The sequence below is a fragment of the Podarcis raffonei genome, chromosome 5 (assembly GCF_027172205.1).
Source record: "Podarcis raffonei isolate rPodRaf1 chromosome 5, rPodRaf1.pri, whole genome shotgun sequence".
NCBI classification, from domain to species: domain Eukaryota; kingdom Metazoa; phylum Chordata; class Lepidosauria; order Squamata; family Lacertidae; genus Podarcis; species Podarcis raffonei.
The window spans coordinates 80,040,598-80,066,948 of record NC_070606.1 but is presented as its reverse complement, the minus strand read 5'-3'; the positions used below and the strand labels follow the sequence as shown (position 1 = coordinate 80,066,948).

Genomic DNA, 26,351 nt, shown 5'->3' with positions numbered 1-26,351 from the left:
TAGACCGTACGAAGAGCTAAAGGATAAATTAACTGGATGGATACAATTTCACCAAATTAATGCGTTATGGTACGATCATAAAAAAATAGGAATGAGTGAAAAAAAGTCCAGGTACCAGGTGGAAATCTTAGAAAGTAATACTAAACTTTTATCCAAAATGTATAACCAACTGTTAGACTGGGATACTAAAGATGAAGAGGTGAAAGGAGTCATGGTCAAATGGGCCAGAGACCTTGGATATAATCTGGAGTTTGACAGATGGGTAAAACTTTGGAAGAAAGGTATGAAGTTCACAGCATGTGCTGCTCTCCGAGAAAACATGGAGAAAATGATGTATCGTTGGTACATCACCCCGGCAAAACTGGGGAAGATGTATAAGACCGGAGACAGCATATGCTGGAAATGTAAAACTAAAGAGGGTAATTTCTTTCACATGTGGTGGACCTGTGACGAAGTGAAAAGATTTTGGGGACAAATTTACGATGAATTAAAAAGAATACTGAAATACACCTTCCCCAAAAAACCTGAAGCGTTCCTTTTAGGTATGATCGGAGAGGAGATCAAAAATGAAGACCAAACATTCTTTCAATATGCAATGGTGGCCGCCAGGATTTTGTTAGCGCAAAACTGGAAAACTTCCAATATCCCCACCATTAGAGAATGGCAAATGAAATTATATGAGTATATAGAATTAGCTAGAATGTCACAAAAAATTAGGCATCAAAAAATCGTTAAGTTTACGAACGACTGGAGTAAATTTGTAAGTTACATTGAAATCAATCTAGGTATTACCAAAATCACAGTGGGCGGAATCTAAAACCTGCGATGTAAAGAGCTGATATAATACAATCTGCAGATAAGCGATGAGTTTATTTTGCCTAAACTGAGATGGAAGGAAGTCAATTGAGTGATGTTATGTTGGTTTGTTTGTTTTATGTTTATAGGCGTTGTTTGTTGTTGTTGTTTGTTTGTTTGTTTGCTTTTCTTCTTTTCAGTCTTTTTTCTTTTTTGTATTGTTTGATGTCGTTTCCAAAATATCAATAAAAAGATTAGTAAAAAAAAAAAAAAAAGATTACAGTTGCTCTTCAAATAATTCGTATGCTTCTCCCAATCTTCTGTGAATCTCTGGTCCCGCAGGTTTCGAATCCTTCCTGTCATTTTATCCAATTCTGCATAGTCCATTAATTTTATCTGCCATTCTTCTTTCGTCGGAATTTCTTCTTGCTTCCATTTCTGGGCTAAAAATACTCTTGCCGCTGTTGTTTATGATTCTCCATTCTCATGGTACCGAAACAGCATGAGAAGGAGAATTCACCACTGTGTCACTACTGGGAAATGCAGCTTGATTCACATAGTGCTTAGGGGTAACTTTATTGGGACACGGTGTGCTGGTCCTGGGGGTTACCGTGCAGCGAGGTCCGTGTCCAGTCCAGGGTCGAGGTTGTGGTGTGTAGGCTGTCTGTCAAGGCTGAAGCGGGTTCCAAGGCAAGGAGTCGGGCGAGGTCAGGAACTCTGGCAGAAGAGCAGGACAGGGTGCTGGCAGGAAGAGGCTACCAACAATGTTGCTCCCACAACTTGGGACTGGGGCTGACTGGCTTTTATCTGCCCCGAGGCATAGGGCGGTCCCGGTCCACAGGTGTCTCGCCTCTCCAGGCCTGGAGGTGAGCACTCCTCCTGCGGGAACTTAGTTCCCTCCGCCTCTCTGCCCTGAGCCTCTGCAACTCAGCAGAGGCTGTAGGGTTAACGGACCCAGAGGCAACCTCCTTCTCACCTGATGGGGCTGAGAGTGGAGCACCTGCAGGCAATGGGTCCTCCATCACCTCAGGAGCCAGAGCAGACTCAGCTGGTGCCTGCACCTGAGGATCCAGCACAGGTGAGGACCCTTCAGGTTCAGGCCCCAGCCCCGGCTCAGCTGGTTCTGGAGGCGGGGACTCCTGTGCAGGCTGGGATTCCTCAGGTTCAGCCTCTGAGTCCGAATCCCAGGCCATCATACAGGGTGGGCTATACACTGGTGCCTCGCAAGACGAAATTAATTCGTTCCGCGAGTTTTTTCTTCTTGCAAGCTTTTTGTCTTGCGAAGCACGGTTTCCCATAGGAATGCATTGAAGATCAATCAATGCATTCCTATGGAAACCGCCTTCAGACCAGGTCCGGGGACAGTCTGTCCCCCGACCTCTTCTGAAGGCTGGGGGGGGGGGGACAAGGGCTTTTCTTCCCACCGCCAGCCTTCAGAAGGCTGTTCTGAAGGCTGGCGGTGGGAAGAAAAGCCCTTCTCCCCACCTCCTGCCCCGCAAGCTCCGGGGACAGGAGGGCTTTGCTGCCGACCGCCAGCATTTTGAAAGCCCCCGGGACAGCGGAGACTTCTCCGCTGTCCCGGGGCAATTTTAAAATGCTGGCGGGCGGCAGCGAAGCCTCCGCTGTCCCGGGGCGATTTTAAAATGCTGGCGGGCGGCAGCGAAGCCTCCGCTGTCCCGGGGCGATTTTAAAATGCTGGCGGGCAGCAGCGAAGCCTTCGCTGCCGACCCCCAGCATTTTAAAAGCCCCCGGGAAATGCTGGCGGGCGGCAGCGAAGGGTTCGCTGCCGCCCGCCAGCATTTTAAGATCGCCCCGGGACAGCGGAGAAGTCTCTGCTGTCCCCGGAAGGCAGGCGGGGGGGAGCAAAGACTTTTGCCCCCCGCTGGCCTTCAGAAGAGGTTCAGGACCTCTTCTGAAGGCCGGTGGTGGGCGAAAGTCTTTGCTCCCCCCCGCCTGCCTTCAAAGGCCGTCGGGATAGCGGAGAAACGCGCTGCGCTTCTCCGCTATCCCCGGAAGGCAGGCGGGGGGAGCAAATACTTTTGCCCCCCGCCAGCCTTCAGAAGAGGTCCAGGACCTCTTCTGAAGGCAGGCAGTGGGCGAAAGTCTTTGCTCCCGACCGCCAGCATTTTAAAAGAGGTCCCCGGAGATTTCCCTATGGGCTTTCTTCTTGCGAAGCAAGCCCATAGGGATATTCGTCTGGCGAAGCACCTCGAAAAACGGAAAACTCTTTCTTCTTGCGAGTTTTCCGTCTTGCGAGGCATTCGTCTTGCGAGGTACCATTGTAGATGTATAATTAAAGCATGTACTTGCTGAAGACAGGGGCTCCGCATCTTACATAAAAGTGAACTTGAATCTTAATAATAATAACAAATAATAATAAACCTTTATTGTCACTACACCACCTGTGCACAGTGAAATTAAATGAGCCCCCCCCCCACACTCAGTCTTGTACGCAGTCTGTGTGCTTGCTGGAATTCATTTGCACCACTACTTTTCTTCCCATTCAGCAGCTCAACAGCCCACGGATAAAAACTGTTCTTTAACCTGTTGGTGCGGCTGACTATACTTCTGTATCTCCTGCCTGAAGGTAGGAGATTAAAGAGGTGCTGGCTGGGGTGTGAGTCGTCCCTAAGAATTTTCCTCGCTCTCCTGAGGCAACGGTCTTCCACGATGTCATATAGCGAACTCAGGGGACAGCCCATGATATCATGCGCTGTATTCACCACCCTCTATAGGGACTTCCTGTCCGTGGCTGTCAAACCAGTGTACCACACTGTAATACAGTATGAAAGGACACTTTGTGTTGTGGACCGGTAGAAGGAGATCATCAATTTTTGTTTGATGTTGTTCTTTCTCAAGACCCTGAGAAATGGAGTCTCTGTTGGGCCTTCCTAACCACCTGGGTTGTATTGTTTTTCCAAGTTAGGTCTTCACTAAGGTAGACTCCCAGGAATTTAAAGGACTCTCTCCACACAGCACCCCCTGATATACAACGGGACTAGTTCCCCTCTCTTCCTCCAAAAGTCCAACACCATCTCCTTTGTCTTACTGATATTTAGGTGAAAGTTGTTTTCTAGGCACCATGTCGAGACTTTTTGAAGCTCCTCCCTATACGCTGATTCATCTTCCCATGCAAGTGAATGGATGGGATCGCAAGACATTTGTGCCTTTCCTTCTTACTAGACTGTGAAAGGGTTCGTCATAATATATGCAAAAATCTGCAGCTTTTCCTAGTAACTTGCATCACTCTGGCTGGCTTTCCTGCTTACACAGTGGCTCTCTCAGACCCTGCATGAGCTGGAAGTGGAACAGATCCCGTGTGCTCTGAGAGAGACCTAGAGAGACTTTTAGTACCTGAGCCAGTATCCAGCGCCGAACCTATTAGGCAAGTAGATATATCTCCTCTTTTTATATTTTGCCCTTCAGGGTTCCTTCACGGGAATCTGTGCCTGACAAATCGAGAGCTGCCTTTATAGTTCAAAATCCTGTGCGCTCTTGAGTTAGCCTGGAGGGAACAGAGGTTGGTGCAGGAAAATCCACTGCCTTTTGCTGCTGTCGTTAGATCTAAATCATTTTGGGAGGGAGGCAGAGCAGAAGAGAATGTATTCAAGATGTAAAAAATAAAAAATAATTGATTTTATGCTATGGATCTCGGTGTTTTCATAGTGTACCCCTGGGCATAATCAGACATGAAACCAGAAGGTGCTTTTTATCTGCTCGGGTGGCTGAGATAGTTATCTCACAAATTAACCCTTCTTGGAGGTCGATAGCCCCTTGCTGCTATGTAGGAGGAGCATTTGCTCTGAAGAGGTAGAGAGTGATTAATGTATATTTTTTTATTAGCAAGGCTCAGCAGGAGGATCTTTTGATTGCTTAATAACACTGATTGCTTAATAACAAATTACTCTCCTTTTCTTGACCTCTAGAGAAGGTTTCACACTGGGGTTGAAGATGATTGTTTTACCACACATTCTTCCAAAATTGCAGGATGATACCCTGACTTGTTTGCATGCATGCGGAGAAGGACCCTGAGAGTATTTCTTGTGGTGTGATCCTGTAGGTGCATGACTTCTGGAGCCACATGGGCAGAGTCTGTTGTGTGTTCCCTTCCTATTCATTCATCACTATGAGGGAGGACAGTGACTAGGTTTGGAGCACTCATGCAATTTGCCCTGTACTCAATTTTTGCTTCATTCTTGCAGGCTCCCTTGCAACACCGCCTCTCGCAGCAGAAAAGCTGCTCGACGGCTCTTTATTCTGCTTTCCTGACATTTCCTCACTTGTTAATTTTTGCGTTTTTGTGTGCTCTTTCACACAACGTAAACAACCACTTCTGGAAATCCAGTGGAACATGGCAGAAGTTTAGCGTTGATTTCCAGGAAAGATTTGTTTGCAGCCCTGTTAACTCAGAAAACCACAGGAGCACTGCGTTGCAGTTTCATGTGTTGACATTTTGGGGCAGTATCACAGCATACAGCTCTTTCCCGCTGTTTAAATTTTAGTGCAACGTGGTGCTGTTATCGATCAGAAAGCCACAGCGCAACAGGCACTGCAGTGTAGTAAAAGGAACGTTAGGAATCTGGACCGATGTGTTGGCATTAGAACTACTAAAACTAATGCAACCAGCCCCATGTCTGAATCCAGCTTGTGAAGCCCTCTTGGGCTTGCTGATCGGAAGGTTGGTGGTTCGAATCCCCGCCATGGAGTGAGCTTCCATCCCTCTGTCCCAGATTCTGCCAACCTAGCAGTTCGAAAGCACACCAGTGCAAGTAGATAAATAGGTACCACTGTGGCGGGAAGGTAACTGGCATTTCCGTGCGCTCTGGCTTCTGTCATGGTGTTCCATTGCACCAGTAGCAGTTTAGTCATGCTGGCCACATGACCCGGAAAGCTGTCTGTGGACAAATACTGGCTCCCTTGGCCTGAAAGTGAGATGTGCGCCGCAACCCCCTAGTTGCCTTTGACTGGACTTAACTGTCCAGGGGTCCTTTACCTTTTACCTTACCCCCCCCTCCTGAGTCAGATTCCAGGCCCCTGGTGCACACTTGCCTGCGTCCTTCCCACCCCCAACATCTGTCTTGATAAGAGGCAGTTTCTTCCCATTTAAATTTACCATTTGGAAAATGGCCCTCTGTATTTGGCCTTGGTTTTGAGACGAGGCTGCCTTGTCCCCATGAATATTGAGCCTCCAGTCCTGCTGTACGGCTTCCCTTAGGCATCTAGTTAGTAACTGGGAGAACAGGATGATGGGCCATAGGGAACTTCTGGTGTGATTCAAAGGAGATGCTCTTATGTCCTTCTTGTTATAAGCACATTTCCTCTGTGTTTATTTCACATCATTTTTCATTCTTTCAAATCGAGTGAAAACCAAATCATTGCAAACTTTTGTAGATGGAATTCTTAGGAGTTGTTTTTTTTAATAGCATAAAATTTGAGTCTTTGTTGTTCTGGAGATATTAAGGAGAATGTGTGGCTCTGTTCTGCCCAATGGTTTGGTAAGCAAGTCTGCTCCTGCCTTCCAGCATTCTAGTCTAGCTGCTCTGAAGTGTAATTGAAGAAGGAGAGCGATTGCTTGTTCCTAATTGAGAAGAACCGTAGCAGGAAGCTATGTGGTGTTCGATAGCAGTCCTCTAGACTAACAATATCTGCACATGATTAAAGGTAAGACCCCTTTCGACATACTGGTTTCTGGATTCATCTGAATTTAATTGCAAGCCTCTTTCACAGGTGCATGTCATATCTGTTACAATGGCACCATTGTGGTCTGGATTTTGTGAATTAATCTGCACCATAGACTGTTTTTGCTTTGCAAAAGAGGCTTTTGTTCTTTGCAGTTTTAAAGATTTTCTGACCAGCATTATCTCTAAAGCGAAAGAGTATATTATCAGAAAAAGCAAATGCTCATAGCAGCCTTCCCTAACTTGTCACACCTCCAGATGTTTCGGACTACAATTCCCATCATCCACAGACAGCACAGCCGCCTGGAAGTTGCTGAATCAACTCTAGTCCATATTAGATTGTATTAGAATGGCAGACACAAAAGACAGGGCCTATTTTGTGGTGATCCTGTGGAAGGACCCCCTTAGGTCAATACATAAGGCTCCATAATGACTTTTAAAATTAAAGACTTAAAAACTGCTTTTGTGTCAATATTTGTGTTGGTACTTTTCTCCTGGTGGTTTTTAAATGTGCTCTTTATGCTCTCTGTTTTCACACTTGTATTATTTTAGTCAGCTTGTTACTGGTTCTTCCTGCTGCTATGATGATTTTTATATGAGTTATATAGTGTCTCAGATGTTTATATTTTTTGTGATTTGTAATGTTATCAGTTGTTAACTATTTTTAATGTGGCCATCTGTCATGGATGCTTTAGCTGAGATTGCCACATTGCAGAGGGTTAGACTGGATGACTCTAGGGGTCCTTTCTAATTCCACAATTCTATGATTCTATGATTGAGATCTGCCTTGGAAGGACAATCCTCAAAGGCAGCTTACAAATATGGAAAATAAAAAAATCATAAATGAATTAGCTCCAGCCAGCAAGGTCACTGTGGATGGGTCAGGGATGGTGGAATCTGTAGCTGAAGGGCATCTGCAGAACTGCCATATTGTTTGCCCTTGGCTTAGGCTTTTAGAATCCTGGACCAGATTGAGACGTTAACTCTTCACACTTTTCTTTCAGTGGTACAAAGGCTTTCTATCGAAAAGCTGTTCCCCCTCATAGTAGTGATGATTAAGCTATGTAAACTCATTAGGCATGTTTGATTAATAAAACTTATGTTCTGCGTGGTATAATGAAGTGGCAGAATATTTGCAACAGTTTTTGGCAATTAGCCTAATTTAGAGTTAAGTGGTTACTTCTTTTTCTTCCATGCTTGATTAAAAAGAAGAAAGGCTTACTACCAGTGTGGCTTTGGATCAAAAAATTCCCTCGCCTTCATGGTCTCATCACAGCCGTCATGGTTGCAATGTCTAGTGGTTCACAAAAATGGCACTGCAAAAGGAACAAAAGCATGGGTAGTGGTGGTTTAAAATGCCAGCTTATGGATGAGGCCAGCTAGTCTATTATCCTGTTGTCATAGTGGCCAATCAGATGCTTACCTTGGTTTACCGTTCCGGAAATCCGTTCCAAAACCAAAGCGTTCCAAAACCAAGGCGTGCTTTCCCATAGAGTGTAATGCAAAATGTATTAATCCATTCCAAACTTTTAAAAACAACCTCTAAAACAGCAATTTAACATGAGTTTTACTATCTAATGAGACCATTGATCCATAAAATGAAAGCAATAAACAATGTACTGCAGTCACACAATCAATCAATCAGTAGCTGAACTGCGTTCCACACAGTCATAAAAACAAAACAAAAAGAGCCCCAAAAACAAAAATGCAAAATTAATAGCAAAAACAGACAGACCTCAGTGTAATACTCAAAAAGGAAGTGTGGCACTCAAATTGGAAGCATAATACTCAAATCGGAAGCATAACACCCAAAACAGAGCACGTTTGTCTTCTGAAAAAAGTTTGCAAACCGGAACGCTTACTTCCGGGTTTGCAGTGTTTGGGTTCCAAGTTGTTTGAGTATCAAGGCATTTGAGAAGCAAGGTACCACTGTATAGGGAACCTGCAAGCAGGAACTGGGTGCAACAGCACTTTGCACTCCTGCAGTTTCTAAACTGACTTAGTGGGCCCATGCAAGCTCCCATTCCTTCAGCTCCAGCCCCTAAACTTGCAATGATGCTGACCTACCTTACAGGATGGCTGTTGGAAGGCGTCTTGACATAGGGCAGGCAAACTGCTTTGCACCGTTTGAAATGTGCTACATTGACACCCGGCGTTAGGATAAGGAAATCATAGTCAGGCAGTGTCCTTGCACAAGAGACAAGTTGTTCAGTGTCCTCAGACTAGGGATGGAGGAATCTGTCTATTTCTAGTCTGTGACCCTTTTGTATGGGTTCACCCCTTTTTCTGCATTAATTTGTTAATTTTAAATCTGCACTAAGTCTTGGATTTAAATACATATTTTAAAATGCATTGTTCCGCCTGGCCTTTAGTTTGGACTTGGTCTGACCCTTATGTTTCCCTCCCCTTATGCTCTTGATTTATCAGCAACTTTAAAATGAGGCTGCATTTTAAATTGCATTTTAACCTGTATTTTAAATTGGTTTTTCTTTTTCTTCTCCGCCCCCTCTTTTCCCCCTATTATGTTTTTACTGTGATTTTATTGGTGTTAGCTGCCCTGAGCCTGGCTCTGGCCAGGGAGGGTGGGGTATAAATAAAATTTATCATCATCATCATCATCATCATCATCATCATCATCAATTGTATTTCAACATTATTGTTTTTTTGAAGGCAAAATCTTCACCGGAGCATTTAGGAAGTGCAAAAGCCGACGGACGGCTTACGTTTTGATCTGCACATTTGTCTAGGAGGTGTGGATCCAGTCAGTTCATATCAGCGTTCAGAAAGCATACATTTCCTCAAGCATCCCAAACCCAGTCTGAGCACACTCCGAGGCTGTTTTGGACCTCATGGACAGGGTTTGGCTCTTGGCTGTCAGCTGACTTCGGTGCCCAGGCAGGCTGGCGCTGCCACCTAGAGAATGCCCTTGAACCACAGAGCTCTGTCTGTCAGGCTTACAGTGCAAAAAGGAAACTCTGTGGCCTAGGAAGTGAGGAACTGGATTTTGACCGATGCAGAAAACATGGCTCAAAACATACGTGGCTCAAAACATACGTGGAACACTCTGGAGAACTATTATAACCCCCATAAAGTCACACCTGTCACCAGTGCCCTGTGTCTTATGATATTGCTATTTAAAAAGGTATTCTGATATTAACTGTAAGCTCCCCTGGAAGGCTTTGTATTCTGAAAGGTAGGATATTAACGATCAATGGCTACCAGCTACAATGGTTATGGCATACCGCCACTGTCAGACACAATACGCCTCTTGCTGGAAATCGCAGGAGGGGAGAGGGCTCTTGTGTTCGGGTCTTGCTTGCGGGTTTCCCACAGGCATCTGGTTGGCCACTGTGAGAACAGGATGCTGGACTAGATGGGCCTTTGGCCTGATCCCACAGTTGGGAGGCATCCAAAGAAACGGGGGCAAATGGCAGGTCCCCAGCTGGCTCCGGCCGGCAGCCGGGCGATGTCCGAGCTTCAGAAACCTTTGGAAGCTGAGCACTCAAGCCAGCAGAGAAAAAGACTCTTCACAACAGAAGGGCAGATAGAGGTTGCGTAAAGCGTATTTACAGGCGTTTTATTTAGCATCAGGACAAAGGGAAAAACATGTCTTCTCCCCTTCGTGTCCAAGCAAACAGCTTAAGCAAAAGCTATACACACAATGGAAGTTCCCAGCAAGCTGTGCTGGAATGTAAACAGACGTGTGACATACAACAACTCCACACATCTGTTAAGGTGGAACAGAATATTGTAACACCCACAAGGCTCTTTATTGGTAGATTTCACAATTGTATTCAGGGAAGCCATGAACTTTAGAAACAAAAGTTCACGTTGCTTTCAGAGATTTCAAAGCAGGGTTGGTTAAATCTGCATACAGATGTCCTGCATAGAAACTCAAGATGCATAGACTATGCACTAAATGGCACCTTAAACCTAGGTTACGGTTGCCACAATGGAATGTCTAGCACTATTTTTTATTATTTACAAGATTACGAAGCTGAAAATGAATTGTGTATATCACCAGCACTATGGAGATTATAGTCATCATTCTGGCATCCAGAGATCTCCACCTTGTTGCAATTGGCCCGGGGAATTCTGGGTAGGGGTTTGGACTAGATGACCACCAGGGACCCGTCCAACTCTATGATTCTATGGAAAATGTTCTGTCTCAAGACTGGGGAAAGTGTAACAGAATAAATGGAAATGATGGCAGGGAGAAAAGAAGCTCAGGTACATAGGCACAAATAATTCCATGGATAGACAGTCGCAAGCGTATGTCCTTCTATGTTTTGTTATATAACAGGCCCCCAAAGTAGAATAACAACCGACAGCTTCCTGATGCTAGGGGTTAGCTGAATTATAGTCTAGATATTAGCACTGCACTTTGGGATTTAGATAAAGTGCACTCTCAGAAGGAAAAAAAGAAAAGAATAAATAGCATTAGCTGTGGATGCTCAGAGTGCAAGTTACAGTTCGCTAGCAGAGACTGATCAGGGGCTGATGGGAATTGAAGTCCAACAGGACTTTAGGCTCCTCATCTCTGCCCCAAAGAATTCAGTGTAATACGTCTTTTATCTGCACAACAACCCAGTGAGGAAGGGTTAGGCTGATGATGACTGGCTTCACGGGTGGGTAGGGATTTGAACCCGAGTCTTTCAGGGTGAAATCCAGTACTCATAACCACCGTATTTTTCGCTCTATAAGACGCACATTTTTCCTCCTAAAAAGTAAGGGGAAATGTGAGTGCGTCTTATGGAGCGAATGGCGCGGCAAAGAGAGGTAGAGCTGCGCAGCGCCCCTTCAGCGAAGTGGGAGGAGGAACGGAGCCCCTTCTGTTCCTCCTCCCGCTTTGCTGAAGGAGTGCTGCGGCAGCTCTACCTCTCTGCGCAGCGCCTGTCCTGGAAGCCGGAGGAGGAACAGAAGGGACTCCTTCTGTTCCTTCTCCAGCTTCGCTGAAAGGGCGCTGCACAGTTCTCCCTTTCAGAGAGGGAGAACTGTGCAGCGCCCCTTCAGCGATGCACCGTCCTGGCTTCTGCCTTAGTCGTGCACAGCCTCTTTAGGCAGGGGGAGCCTTCATCCCGCTGCCCTGAAGAGGCTTGGTGTGGTTATCCCAGAAGCCAGAACAGCCAGAGGCTATCCCAGAAGCCAGATCCCTCTTGCTGTTCTGGCTTCTGGGATTCAGAATAATTTTTTCTTGTTTTCCTCCTTCCAAAATTAGGTGTGCTTTATGGTCTGGTGCGTCTTTTGGGGCGAAAAATACGGTAATGGACCTCACTGGCACATGCTAAGCAATATGTCACCCGCTTTCCTGGGCAGGATCCCACAATTCACTGCTTAATGTTTGGGTCAAGGGGTGGGCAACGTCAGACCTGGGGGCCAAATATGGCCCTTCCAGCCCCTCTCTCTGGCCCCCTGGGCCCTCAATAGGCAGGTGCCTTCCCTATCCTCACCCCCACTTGCCCTGCTTGGTATCCTCCTTGAGTGCTTTTACCTGGCCTTTGAACTCTGATAATGCTTCCTGCTTGCCTAAAAGGAGAATAGAACCACGTGTGTATGTAGGAATTTAGACTATTGTACAAAGTTGGAAGCTACATTAATTGCTCCATCCACCTTCGCATCTGGCCCTGCGTACTGCTAGCACATGGCCCCCAGAAGATCTCTCAGAAGGGAATCAGTGTTTGAAACTCAGATGTATAAGCTAGGTGCCAAATAGCTCCTTAAACCATGGTTGCGGTTGCCAAAACGGAATGTCTAGTTGCCATTTTGGGGCAAGATAGCTCTAAAGTTTTATTTTGCAAGTGATGGACTGATTGATTCTTAGTTAAACATATGGCTAGTTCAGTGACAACCGCGATCTAAGTTAAGGATGTTGAGAACTGAAAGGAAGAATAGTCACTTGATCCAGGGACAGTCCACATATCTATTGTTATATGTGGATTGGCTGCATTGGCTCCCAGTACGTTTCCAAGCACAATTCAAAGTGTTGGTGCTGACCTTTAAAGCCCTAAACGGCCTCGGTCCTGTATACCTGAAGGAGCGTCTCCACCCCCATCGTTCAACCCGGACACTGAGATCCAGCGCCAAGGGCCTTCTGGCGGTTCCCTCATTGCGAGAAGTGAGGTTACAGGGAACCAGGCAGAGGGCCTTCTCGGTAATGGTGCCCGCCCTGTGGAACGCCCTTCCTTCAGATGTGAAGGAAATAAGCAGCTATCTTCTCTTTAAAAGACACCTGAAGGCAGCCCTATTTAGGGAAGTTTTTAATATTTAATGCTGTATTGTTTTTAACACTTGATTGGAAGCCGCCCAGAGTGGCTGGGGAAACTCAGCCAGATGGGCGGGGTATAAATAATAAATTATTATTATTATTATTATTATTATTATTATTATTAGCCTGTTCCAACCTCTTTTTCTTAATGGCAACTGCTCCTGCTAAGGCTGTACAGAAAAAGCATTTTGGTTCCAGAAATTCATTTTCTGATAAAATATAAAATATAAAATAAAATATAACGGATAGAATTCTACAAGGTGGGGGTATTAGTGTGTGAAAACAGTTCAGATCCAAGAATCTCCAGATGGTGGAGATGTCAGGCTCCATCCTGGTACCCAGGCATCTTCACTTGGTCACAAGTGGTCGAAAGCCACCTGGCTAATTTCGACCAGCAAAGGGAATGTGAAACAAGTTTCCCACCTCTGGTCTGGATAAAATATGAAATGGGTTTTTTTTTGGGAAAGAGCCATGTCATAGCTAGTATCCAAAGTTATGGGGCATCATTTATTCAGGAAGACAGCTGCTTCCCCACTCTCAGTAAAATATGCCTTGTTTAGGCATCCTTTCCAATGCTGTGCTTTTATTTTTGTTATTATGGCTGCTTTGTAACTTTGCTGTTGATGCTGCTTTGTGCTTTTATTTCTGTCGTTCTCCAGATCTGGTCTGCAGGTCTACTGCGGACCTGAAAGGAAGAAAATATATAATAGTTCAGTAAATACCCACCTGGGATTTGTGGTGCCGCTTGCCAGTGAATTAAATTTTCTGATTGTTTGGACATTTCATTGTTACTGAATTTTGTTGGATTTGTGCCTCCGGCCTTCATGTTGTTCATACCACTTTAGGTATTTAATTTAGAAGTACAGTTTAGCTTCCTTTTTTAATAATTACACTTCCATTGTTGGGCAGTGCTCTTTAGGACTGATCTAATCTTCCCTTCATTTGAATGATGGTAACATTAATAATTCTATAAAAGCCAGTCACTGTAAACCTGCTTTTCCCTCTGGGATTGTAATTTTTAAGGGTTGCGTTTTAAAAAGGAAAACAAAAAATGCATTAGGCCTCTAATGGAAGAGCATTTTCCTCGGCTTGTAAAATCAAAGTTTGTTTCCATTTGTAATTCTGCAGCAAATAGCAGCTTGTTATACTATTTTTCTCTCTGGTTATGTAAGTGCGATTACGTGCATATCCACCGTAACTCCAAGGTGTTTTCCCTGGTCAAATTTTAACAGCTCAGTATGTGCAAAATTAGAGGTGTGTGTCCCCCACTTTAACTTGCTGTATATTGAACCACATTTGCCACTTTTGTTGTCTATCCACCCAACTTGGAGAGGCTCTTTTTTGAGATGCTCAAGAAATCTTTCGGCAAGAAGAATTGTGGGATAAGAGAAGTCTTGGGAGACCTCATATATCTTCCTAAGGTGACAGCCAGTGTTTATTTGTGCCAATCATTTATTTCAACCACTCTCAGAGTATGACTTAGCTGGATCTTGCCCTTATGAGCAGCAGCACACAGTGGCTGCATCTGGGTGATCAAATCCTGGCTAAATTAACTAGGAAGTGCATGAGGTTTGTTCACTTGCACACAACCCCATTGCTCCTTCCTGTATCAAACAGTAAAACAAACCATGAAGTTATAGCGAACCATAGTTTCCCATTATCTGTGAACAGGGAACCATGGTGAAGCAGGAACTGAATACAATCTCTTTCAAAGAGAAGCTGATGTATGCTGCCTACTCTAATAAAATGTTCTTGTTCTCTAGAGTTGTTTCTTCTTAACACAAGGTTGTGGCTGCCACTCGGCTCATGTCAGTGGCTTTCCACTATCCTTGTGGATGGGCATTTATTTCGGAACCTTTTGTAAGTGAGAATGAAATGCATCATGAACTGCAATTTCTTCACTTTGCTGTTGAAAATGAAGTTTTTATAAGTTAACTTGGAGGCAATAGTCTCCTCTTGTAGTTACTCCCCAGCACTAATATTCCATGGCAATTCCACCATTGCAAACGCAGGTTCCATGTTGCCAGTGGTAGACCTGTTCTCCATAGTCATTGATGGACAAACCTATGGACACATGCACCACAGGTTGTGTACCACTGTGGTTTGGGGAAATGAATCTATTTTATTGTGATGCCTGACAAAGTCTACTGCATGGGGAGGCAAACTAAGGCCTGGGGGTTGGATCCGGCCCAATTGCCTTCTAAATCTGGCCTGTGGATGGTTCAGGAATTAGCGTGTTTTTATATGAGTAGAATGTGTGCTTTTATTTAAAATGCATCTCTGGGTTATTTGTGGGGTATTCCCCCCCGCCAAATATAGTCCGGCCCCCCACAAGGTCTGAGGAACAGTGGACCGGCCCCCTGCTGAAAAAGTTTGCTGACCCCTGGTCTACTGATCCTTCTGTTTATTTCATTCCCTCTGCGATAATGTGCTCTATGCACTCGTTGCTCTTTGTTTCTTTATTGTTTGAATGCTGCTGCTTTTGAAAACTCAGAAACAATCTTTTTTTTTTAAAAAAAAGAGCAGTGCTCTTTCCTAATTCCTCTTTCAGCTGCGTTTTCTTGGGTCAGATTAATTCTACTGAATTTGATGTCTACCCAGATCCCTTGGAAAAGCTCAGTTTTTCTGCATTCTCTCTCTTTGTGTGTCTCGGTGGTTTGGGTGGTAGTGGGGGGCATGACCAGAGTGGGTGGTGTCCACAGCAATTGCTTTAAAAAAATCCAAATCTACTCACAGGCCTAAAAAGGCACGTGACTGCTGGTCCGAGTCAGTACTATGGGGGAATGAATTCATGGTACCCAGAGCACTTGCAGGACCTTGGAGAGTTCCCGTGTTTCGTTTTGCATTCTTGGGTCTTGCGGGATTGGGGAGATGGGAGTACAGTGGTACCTCGGGTTAAGTACTTAATTCGTTCTGGAGTTTCATTCTTAACCTGAAACTGTTCTTAACCTGAAGCACCACTTTAGCTAATGGGGCCTCCTGCTGCTGCCGTGCCGCCACCGTGCGATTTCTGTTCTGTTCTTATCCTGAAGCAAAGTTCTTAACCTGAGGTACTATTTCTGGGTTAGCGGAGTCTGTAACCTGAAGCGTATGTAACCCGAGGTACCACTGTACCACAGAACACTCCCCAAATGAGAAATGATTTTTTAAAATGTATCTATATCATCTATATCTATATCTATATCTATATCTAAATCTATATCTATATCAAAAGAAATTATAAGGGTTTCTAGATCCAATTCCCAAGACGGGCAGGCGCAAAGAAGGAGGCCTGTCTGACTGAGCAAGTTCTAGAATTGGGTGTGGAAAATAAATAAAATGAGAGCTGTCATTTTTCAAGACATACTGAAAGGAGGCTATATGCCAAGCATTCAACATGCATATTTAACTAAATGGTGGAACCCTTTGTTTCCCCCACCAAATGGGGGTTTTGACCCACAAACCAGGGATTTTATGCTATGAGATGAATGGTTCACAGGATGAGGAGGCTCTGGCTCCATCCTTGAGCAGAAGGGGGGAGGGGGAGAAAGGGGAAGGTTTGGATGAGGGATTGTTGGATTGCTTTGTTTTTCTTCTTGTTTTTATTATGCATTGTGTGTTTAGATTGTATTTTGATGCTGTGAACCACCCTGAGATCTTTGGATTACAGGTTACAGACGCTTCAGGTTACAGACTCCGCTAACCCAGAAATATTATCTCAGGTTAAGAACTTTGCTTCAGGATGAGAACAGAAATCGCGCAGCGGCAGCAGGAGGCCCCATTAGCTAAAGTGGTGCTTCAGGTTAAGAACAGTTTCAGGTTAAGAATGGACCTCCAGAATGAATTAAGTTCTTAACCAAAGGTACCACTGTATAGCAGTTCACACACACACACACACACACACACACACACACACACACACTTTGATGTGCAAATGTGTTTTCAAGGTTGCAGAGAATATGTGTGTTTTGAAGCTACCACCAAAGTCCAGGGAATTCCTCTTTTTGGATTGTTTGCTGCCGTCCTCTGGTGCTCTCTTTGCACGCTGTAAACCAGGCCCACTTGAATTTTATTATGGTTGCAGGCTTTGCATTATTCAAAGAGAGGCATAAACTGCTTAGAAACGGGCCTTTGGCTCGGAAACAGGCTGCAGAGGGGTCAGTGTCACACAGCCGTGTTATCCGAGCGACTCAGTAATACCAAGGGTCTGTACCAAGGCAATCTCAGGATGTTAAAAGACCTCATTTTACACAGGGATAAATAACAAGCAGAAGGTGGTATTGGCTGCTGCTGCTGCTGCCACACAGATTAGAGGGCTCTTTGGACATAAGGCCGTGTGTGGGCTACTACTCAGACTCGAAGCTTAGCTGTCCCAGTCCGGCAGCTTTTGATTTGCTCAGCGCCGCAAAGCGTCGCTTGGGGCTGCGGAATAAATATCATCGGCCTGTTTTGAGAAGCTTCTGAGCAACATCTGGACTCCTTGCTCTCCAATGGCGTCTTCTCTGGCTTCAGAGGTCTACCATGTGGTGGGAAGCGTGGGAACTTCACAAGTTTGCCGCTTGGCTCAAATGGGTTAGTATCTCTTTCAGAGTTTCAGATTCAACGTGCTCCCTTTGCAACAGGGAACCGGAAGACAGGCAGGGCAGGTGGCGGCAGCAGGATGTCACTGTCAGGTGTGATTCCCACGCTATTTATTTCGACAGATGCTGCTGGCGCTCCGATCTGTTTTTGTTTTTAAAAGATTATTTGAAATGCTTGCGTGATTAGTTTGGGCGTGCTGTTGGGCTGATTCCATTTAAGTAGCAAATACTAATTGTTTGGTGTCACATGCTTTTGCGTGATTCCTTCCTAAATAGCAAGATCCGTCTTTTGTTTTTAGTTTGACTGTCGTTCAAAAACAGCTGTTTCGATTTGCTAAATAAAACGGCTGGCAGCTGAACCTTAATTTACGCTCGCTTGGAAGTATGCCACACTGAGTTCCAGGGAATGGACTATAGGTAAGAATATAAAGGATTGTCGCTATGTGGTCCGCTTTTATGTAGTGCTTGTTAGCAACTAAGTCCCTCCTAAACAGAGATCACAGAATTGCCACTTTCTTGCTTAAAAAGGAGAATGGCTTAGCTTTGATTTTAGGGTTCACACAGTTACGGAGTAGTTTAAGGACATTTGTTCTCCATTGTTTAAGAGGCCGGGGCTAGAGCCAAAGGGTGGAAACTGTAGGGACGCAGATTTTGTCTAAACAACCAGCTGAATTTCCTAAATTGCCTTGGGAAGTGGTGGGCTATCCTTCCCTGGAAGGGTTGTTGCTCACTGTTTGTTGTTGTTGTTGTGTCTGACTCTTCGTGACCCCATGGACCAGAGCACGCCAGGCACTCCTGTCTTCCACTGCCTCCCGCACTTTGGTCAAACTCATGCTGGTAGCTTTGAGAACACTGTCCAACCATCTCATCCTCTGTCATCCCCTTCTCCTTGTGCCCTCAACCTTTCCCAACATCAGGGTCTTTTCCAGGGAGTCTTCTCTTCTCATGAGGTCGCCAAAGTATTGGAGCTTCAGCTTCAGGATCTGTCCTTCCAGTGAGCACTCGGGGCTGATTTCCTTAAGAATGGAGAGGTTTGATCTTCTTGCAGTCCATGGGACTCTCAAGAGTCTCCTCCAGCACCATAATTCAAAAGCATCAATTCTTTGGCGATCAGCCTTCTTTATGGTCCAGCTCTCACTTCCATACATCACTACTGGGAAAACCATAGCTTTTACTATACGGACCTTTGTTGGCAAGGTGATGTCTCTGCTTTTTAAGATGCTATCTAGGTTTGTCATTGCTTTTCTCCCATTGCTCACTGTTAGAGCATCTGTTTTCCATGCAGGATGTTTATGACAGCTCCAGGTAGGACTGGAAGAGATCCCTGGCGGAAACCTTGGAAAGCTGCTTCCAGTCAGTGTAGACAGTACTCAGCTAGATGTACCAATGGTCTGACTCAGGACAAGTTAGCTTCCTATGACCCACAAACTGCCGGGATAGGTCAGTTGGTTGGGGCATGGTGCTGATAGTGCCAAGGTTGCAGGTTTGATTCCCATATGGGACAACTGCATATCCCTGCATTGCAGGCAGTTGGACTAGATGATCCTCGGGATTCCTTCCAACTCTACAATTCTGTGATTCTTCCATGACCCTAAGCAGAGACTGAGTGCTGTAGTTCAATCTTGTCTTGTGGATTCTGCTTTGAGTAGGGAGTTGGACTACAGTAGAATCAGTTTGATTCCCTCCCCTCTTTCTTTTTCCTTTCTCCTCCTGTGAAGAGGCTGCATCCTAATGTTTTAATGTTGTATTTTAATCTTGTTTTTTAAATTGTATTTTAATCAACTTGTTTTTATTATTGGTTGTCAGCTGCCCTGAGCCCGGTCTTGGCTGGGGAGGGCAGAGTATAAATAAAATAATAATAATAATAATAATAATAATAATAATAATAATAATAATAATTATTATTATTATTATTATTATTATTATTATTATTATTATACATCTGGTTATGTACCGTCTTCCTTGTGAATGCTTCAGGTAATGAGCTCCACTAGCCCAGAAGCGAACTTTGCCCCGGGATGTGAACGGAAGTCACACGCCGGAGGCACGCACACAGTGGGAGGCCCCATTAGGGAAAGCGCACCTCAGGTTAAGAACGGACCTCTGGTTTCATGTTAAGAACGGACCTCTGGAACAAATTAAGTTTGTAACCGGAGGTACGTGCTCTCCAGAATCCCTTCTGACTAACTCTAATGCTAAGGTCCCAGAGGATGGGACCAGATTTCTATGGCCATGGTTTTGTTTGTAGCAGGATGTTCCATTGTCAGGCAATTTTTGATAATGCACTCCCAGAATAGAAGTGCAGACTAAAATAGGCTTTTGTTAGGCTTTCAAAAGTTAGAAGATTTGCTTACCTCTAACCTCCATATATGTCTGCAGGCACAGCCAGATTATAGATTAAAGCCCTGTGTTACTTAGCTGAGTCCTTGTTGAAAATATAATTTTTGAGTCACCAGTCGTTTCCTGTCATTTGCAGAACAGAAAAGCAACAACCGCATTTCTGTATGTACTCACGATTTTTGCCCCCCCTTGAAAATCTAAAAAAAAATAACAAGCTCCACACATGTTGATTTCATTCACACACAAAAATGAACGATATCACAATTTGGTTTTTGTATAAGTGACTATCATTTTCAGATGCACATACATGTGTATTATATACCAAATGTTCTGAAATACTTAAATATGAAACGACAGAGACTGCCTGTTCATGGCTAGCATGTTAATTCCATCATCTAAGGCTAGATAGTTGTACAAGCCGGTATATCCAAAATTATGTGTTCTTTTCAGTTCCCCTCCCCCTCAAATAAGTGCTGCAGCAAGTTGTCTTTATAATACAGATTTTCAAACTTCTTGTTCCTAATTAGGATTGCATAATCAAAACAAACAAGACAAAACCTGCCCTGCCCTAATGGGTTTGTTATTTGGTAATACAGTTTAGCGCCAAAGAATTTTGTATTTATCTTTTTCTGTGATGAATTCCCATTTGTGACCCCTCCTTCTCCTCCTAAAGAGACTGCATTCCTGGACAGACTTTTTCTTCATGTACCGTTATTGTCTTTTGATAACATAACTCATATATTAGCGCAGTCTTTCCCAGCTTGGTGCCTTTCAGACGTTTTGAACTATAATTCCTTTTCAGTCCCAGCCAGTAGTTCAGGAAAGATGGCTGTTGTGATTCATTCTTATACATTAATGGTTAGGGGGAAATTAATTTTCTTGAACAAATTTGTGTCTTATTTTCCTTTCGGAATGTTACCGGCCAGGCTTGTCTACAAGTAGGTTTTCTGCTGTGGCATGACGCAAGTACAATTGTTTGACGAATAAGTGTAACCAGGTCATCTCTGGAAGTTATTATAATGTTTTTGAAGGTTCTGAGTCAAACTTTATGAAACTCTATGAAGCTGGGCTCAGAGTGGCTAACAACAGTAAAATAATACAACATGCTATAGAAGAATGCTGTAAAACAAGGGCCAGACTTCATGTAATGCAGGAAATCCGTAAGTCTGCTCTCTTAATACCCCTTTCTTCAAAACCACCATAAATGGGAAACAGTGGTGTTGAGGGAAGTTTGGATTAATTCCTTTCCTTTCCTGGTTTCCCCAACTGACACCATCTTCCCCTTTATAAAAGCTGCTTTTAGCCCTAGTGGCTAATGACTCATCAGTTCCATTGTCAAACAGCTCTCACAGTTGTGAGATTTCAGGTATCTTCCTTCCTGTAAGTTCAGCCTGTCAGATGGAGTCCTGTCTTTGCGGACAACAGGGAACAAGTCTTTTGCCCTTTTCTATGTGACGGTTCTTCAGGTATTTGAAGAATCTTAACATGTCCCCCTGAGTCTTCTCTTCTTCAGGCTGAGCATAGGCAGTCCCAGTCTTTTCTCATTGGACTTGTTTTCCATGCCACTGACCATCTTAATTGCCCTCCTCTGAATCTGTTCTGATTTATAGAAAGCTCTTTCACGTAGCGGATTCTGCACTTAGCTTGTGTAAGAGTCACTCTCTGCTCTTGGAGTTTGAATTGCATGAACAGGGTCACATAAGCAGAGAGAAATGGGAGAGAGTTTATGTACTTATGTTTAAACTTGAACCAAGAGCATATATTGTTAGGGAGAAATGGGTATGTTAAAGGTTTGGCATTTGCATGTGTATGGGGTGGAGGGAGAAGCACCCTAAAATATTTTTTTGACTTGCCATATCACAGGTGCTGTTTTTATAAATTGGAATTTAAGTTGCCTAAACTGTATAGAGATTAAAACGGGACACTTTAAAAGATTTGTATCGGCAGAAGTAGAAAAGTACCAGAAACCCTTGGATTTACAGTTATGAGATGGGTCATCTGCAGACTGTCAGTATTTTGTGGGAAGATTTCAAAAGCGTACTGGAAATTTAGGTTTGGAGTACATCTAGGTCCACTATAGGTCCGGATTTTCCTAGACATTACTGGGATTTCAAAGGCAGAAATGACGTCTGGGGGGAATTTCTGAAATGTGGCACTTTGTATTGGATTTTAGGCAAGCCAATCGAAATTTTTGGCGTTTTGGTAAAAAATTGGGTTCATAAAACTTTTGGGTTACTTTCTGAAATATGGCAGCCCTAAGTACAATACTGTAGTACAAGTCTGTTTTAAAACACAAACTTTTTGTGGCTAGACAAGTGAAGACTAAATGCCCTGAAACGTGTGGAATGAACAGATGATTACAGGAACATTGTGTGTGTGTGTGTGTGTGTGTGTGTGTGTGTGACACACACCCTGTAAGCAAATCGGGATGAATGCAGGACAAATGCTCAATGCTAGTTATAATTTCTTAAATAGGCTTCATTCTAATGTTACAAATGTTTTCAGAGGCCGATTAATCCCCAGTTTTCCTTCATATCAGATGAAAAATAAAAGGATTATGCAGTATTTATTCTGTTGATAAGCACTGCAGTAATTACTTAGGCATCAAATCACTCTCTCAGCTATATTTGTTGTGTTCTCTTCCCCCGCCTCCCCTCAGTTGAAAGATGCATGAGTGTAATGCAGTCTGGGACTCAGATGGTTAAACTGAAGAGTGGAGCCAAAGGACTTGTGCGCCTTTTTTACCTTGATGAACACAGGACTTGCATCCGATGGAGGCCATCCAGAAAAAGCGAAAAAGCAAAAAGTAAGTTCTTTCTAAGATGTGTTTTTGTGTGTGCGTCTTTTAGGTCTATCCTTTTTTTTAATTTGGAAAGGGCAGGTGCGTATCCATCACTCCTAGCCCCTTTCATGTGGCCGAAATCCCCTGTCTACTTACTTGTCACATTCAAACCCTGTCCCCATGGTTAAGTTTAAGGTAAAGGGTAAAGGAACCCCTGACCAGTAGGTCCAGTCGTGGCCGACTCTGGGGTTGCGGCACTCATCTTGCTTTATCGGCCGAGGGAGTCAGCATACAGCTTCTGGGTCATGTGGCCAGCATGACTAAACCGCTTCTGGCGAACCAGAGCTGCGCACGGAAACACTGTTTATCTTCCCGCAGGAGCGGTACCTATTTATCTACTTGCACTTTGATGTGCTTTCGAACTGCTAGGTTGGCAGGAGCAGGGACTGAGCAACAGGAACTCACCCTGTCACGGGGATTCGAACCACTGACCTTCTGATCGGCAAGTCCTAGGCTCTGTGGTTTAACCCACAGCGCCACCCGCCTCCCCAGCGCCATATAAAACTTAACTATGCTTAAGATTGGCAGGGGGAGAGATGTGGGTAGGGAAGTGTGGGATTGCATTTGATCCCAAAGCTCTCTCCTAGTAGTTCAAATACTGGGTACAGTTCTGGGTGCCTCACCTTAAAAAGGATAGTGTACTGACAGCATACGAATCAGCGTGGCTAACTTGACCCAACAACACCCCCCCAACCAGAAACAAACCTCACTGCAGCCAACCCAAGACAGCCAGCCAAGCCCTAGGCTGCCCCCACAACCTGTCTCACTACCAAGGAAATATAACAAGCGAACAGAAAGAGAACCTACCGAAGTGACTCTGAAACAAAATCCCAAACATACTCTAAGTAGAAGAATATAAGCTTTACTACCCACCCCCTCTCTGCCCCTCTCTTCCCGCCTCCTTATACTGCATACAACACTAATGTCTCACAACAAATAGAACTGATCTGTAGAAAACACAACCTGAAAAAAGAGACAATGGACGCACTTTTGTAAATAATAATAATAATAGGTGTAGAGCTGGGAAATGTTCAAAAAAGGGCAACCAAAATTAACAAGTTCCTGTTTTGTTCCTCCCCCTCACTTAACTCTCCAGACATTTTGGACTCCAACTCCCATCAGCCTCAGCTGACATGACCAATAGTGAGGGATCTGGAGGGCATCAGGTTAGGGAAGAGTGATTTACATCTTCAGAGGGATGCAACTTTGCACAATATCTACCAAGGAGCCTTCTATAAAGCCACCCAAAAACCTTCTCTTTAATCATTTTCGGCCTAGCTCATTAATAATAATAATAATAATAAATTTTATTTATATCCCGCCCTCCCCAGCCGAAGCTGGGCTCAGGGCGGCTAACAACAATAAAACAATACAAAAGTACAACACAAACAACACTCTAAAATCATTCATGGTACAAGGTACAAGGTACAAGGCTAGCTAAATTGCAAGGAACAATATGGAAACCTGAAGAATCTGAGCCCTTTCACTTTTTGGCTCCCCCCCCCCCCGTTTTGTCTTGCTTTTACAGTCTTGTCTTGCTTTTACAGTCATAATTGATTCCATCTACAAAGTGACTGAAGGACGGCAGTCAGAAATATTCCATCGCCATGCTGAAGGCAACTTTGACCCGAGCTGCTGCTTCACCATTTACCACGGCAACCATATGGAGTCGCTGGATCTGATCACCTCCAACCCAGAGGAAGCTCGCACCTGGATCACCGGCTTGAAGTACCTGATGGCTGGGATCAGCGACGAGGACTCTCTAGCCAAGCGACAGAGAACACACGATCAATATCCTTTCAGGAAGCTAGATTCTGGCTCCGTGTCTGGGGATTCTGGTTGGTGGAGAACCTGTGGGCCTCCAAACATTATTGGATGGCAGCTTCCATCCCAACCAGCTTGGTCAAGGATGATGGGAGTTGTCATCCAGAAACACCTGGAGAGCCAGTCTCTCCATCTCTCACATCATGACATGCTTTGAGGTACAAGGTATGCCCTAGATTTCACCTCTGGTCATATTTTTAAAAAGGCCTTTGTTTTTTGATTGCCAAGATTTGCTTTTTTGCTTGCTATTTTTTATTAATATCTTAGATACCACCCTGTGGGGTGATATTCCTCCCGTTCCCTTTTTCTGGAAGGTAATCAGGATTAACAGATGTAGAGTTGTACAACCACTGTGGTTGTACAACTTTGTCTCTGTTAATTCTGATTAAATAATAATAATAAAAAACCTGGTGAGCTGCTGAGTCCTTCTCAAGATCCTCTTTGGCAGCAGTGCCCTGGAATTTTAGTTGCACCATCTATAGGTAGCGTGAGGCATCTGCATTTGGTGGCAGAATTAAATAACCATTACAGGTAGGCAAAATTTGTTACTATACTAGTACAGTATTGCATTTTAGCTTTTCCTGCATGCAAGCATCCCTGGACTGTGACCACTTTTAGAAAAAAAGAAATGTAAAAGTTCAAGCTAGGACTATGTTAGCTGGACTGCGGATGGTCCAGGATTGCTCAGAGACAAAGCAGAGAGGGAAAATGGAAGGTGAAAAATAAAATAACTAGGTGGGAGGCATTTCCCGATAATCAATCACTCAATCAGTCTTTCATGTCACTATATGCTAAAGACAAAACAAGGACAGAAGACATTGCAAAGCTGGAGTAAATTCAGGGAGGGGTGGTTGGTGGTGGTAAACTCACTTGAAGATTTATTTTTCCCCAGAGTATTAAACTAGTTGGAAATGAAACAAATTATTCTCCACCAAAGATACGGGATTGTGACTCCCATTTTGTTGGACCCAGGTTGCCCGAGTGAACTGCGAAAGTAGGGGATGCTTTCTCAGACCTGATAATCCCCACCTCCAAATTTCAGCTCCGACTGTCGGAAGACAGAGGAGCGCTTGCCAGCCTTTTGTGGCAAATTACAAGCTCCATAAACTCCTGCACTTTCTATATTTATCCCTGACTTTTGGAGGCCTGCATGTTGCTGCTGTGTGTTTGGTTGTGCTGAAATGCGACTTCAAGCCTTGTTTGCGTTATTGGTCTTGGCAGCTGGGGAGGCGGCAGGGAGAAATGACCCCTGTAACAGCTCCAGCTGGAGCGGGAAGAGAACAGAAGCCACCAGGGGATGTGGATTTGAGGGGGGTGTATCAGTTGGGGGGGGGGAAGGGCAGAGGGAGAAAGCAACCAATAGGAGAAAGGTTCCATGAAATTGGATGGTTGTCCAAGAGGCTATTGCAGAGCTGGGGAATGTAGACAAAACAACAACTGAAACTGCAATCCTCCACATACTTGCGAAGGAGGAAGCTCCATTGAAGATAGCAGGGCTCACAGCGGTCAAGGGAAGTATCTGGAAATGGGGAAGGGCTTCAGCTCAGTGGTAGTGCCTCTGTTTTTCATGCAGAAGGTCTCAGGTTCAATTCTCAGCATCTGCAGGTAGGGCTGGAGGAGATCTCCATCTGAGACCCTGGAAAGAAGATGCCCATTAGTGGAAACAACACTGAACTAGATAGATACTAGGTAGACTGAACTAGATAGGGATTCGGGTGGCGCTGTGGTCAAAACCACTGAGCCTCTTGGGCTTGCCGATCAGAAGGTTGGTGGTTCAAATCCCTGTGTCAGAGTGAGCTCTCATTGTTCTGTCCCAGCTCCTGCCAACCTAGCAGTTCGAAAGCACGTCAGTGCAAGTAGATAAATAGGTACTGCTGTGGCAGGAAGGTAAACGGCATTTCCGTGCACTCTGGTTTCCATCACGGTGTTCCGTTGTGCCAGAAGCGGTTTAGTCATGCTGGCCACATGACCCGGAAAGCTGTCTGTGGACAGACACTGGCTCCCTCAGTCTGAAAGTGAGATGCGCGTCACAACCCCATAGTCGCCTT

General features: G+C 44.5%; 1 protein-coding gene across 8 annotated transcripts in view; it reads left to right on the top strand.

The window, feature by feature from the left end:
* PLCH1 (phospholipase C eta 1) overlaps positions 1-26,351 on the top strand; it is a 144,308-nt gene that overhangs the window by 48,976 nt on the left and 68,981 nt on the right. For 6 of the 8 annotated variants that reach the window (XM_053390329.1, XM_053390334.1, XM_053390328.1 and 3 more), the window contains 2 exons: positions 22,297-22,443; positions 24,027-24,270. The exons of 1 other annotated variant lie outside the window; for it this stretch is intronic. In XM_053390329.1, coding sequence (XP_053246304.1) covers positions 22,297-22,443; positions 24,027-24,270 — 391 coding nt within the window. Of the gene's footprint in view, positions 1-6,431; positions 6,457-22,296; positions 22,444-24,026; positions 24,271-26,351 lie in introns of those variants that run through there. One more of the 8 variants, XM_053390332.1, reaches the window with a different exon arrangement.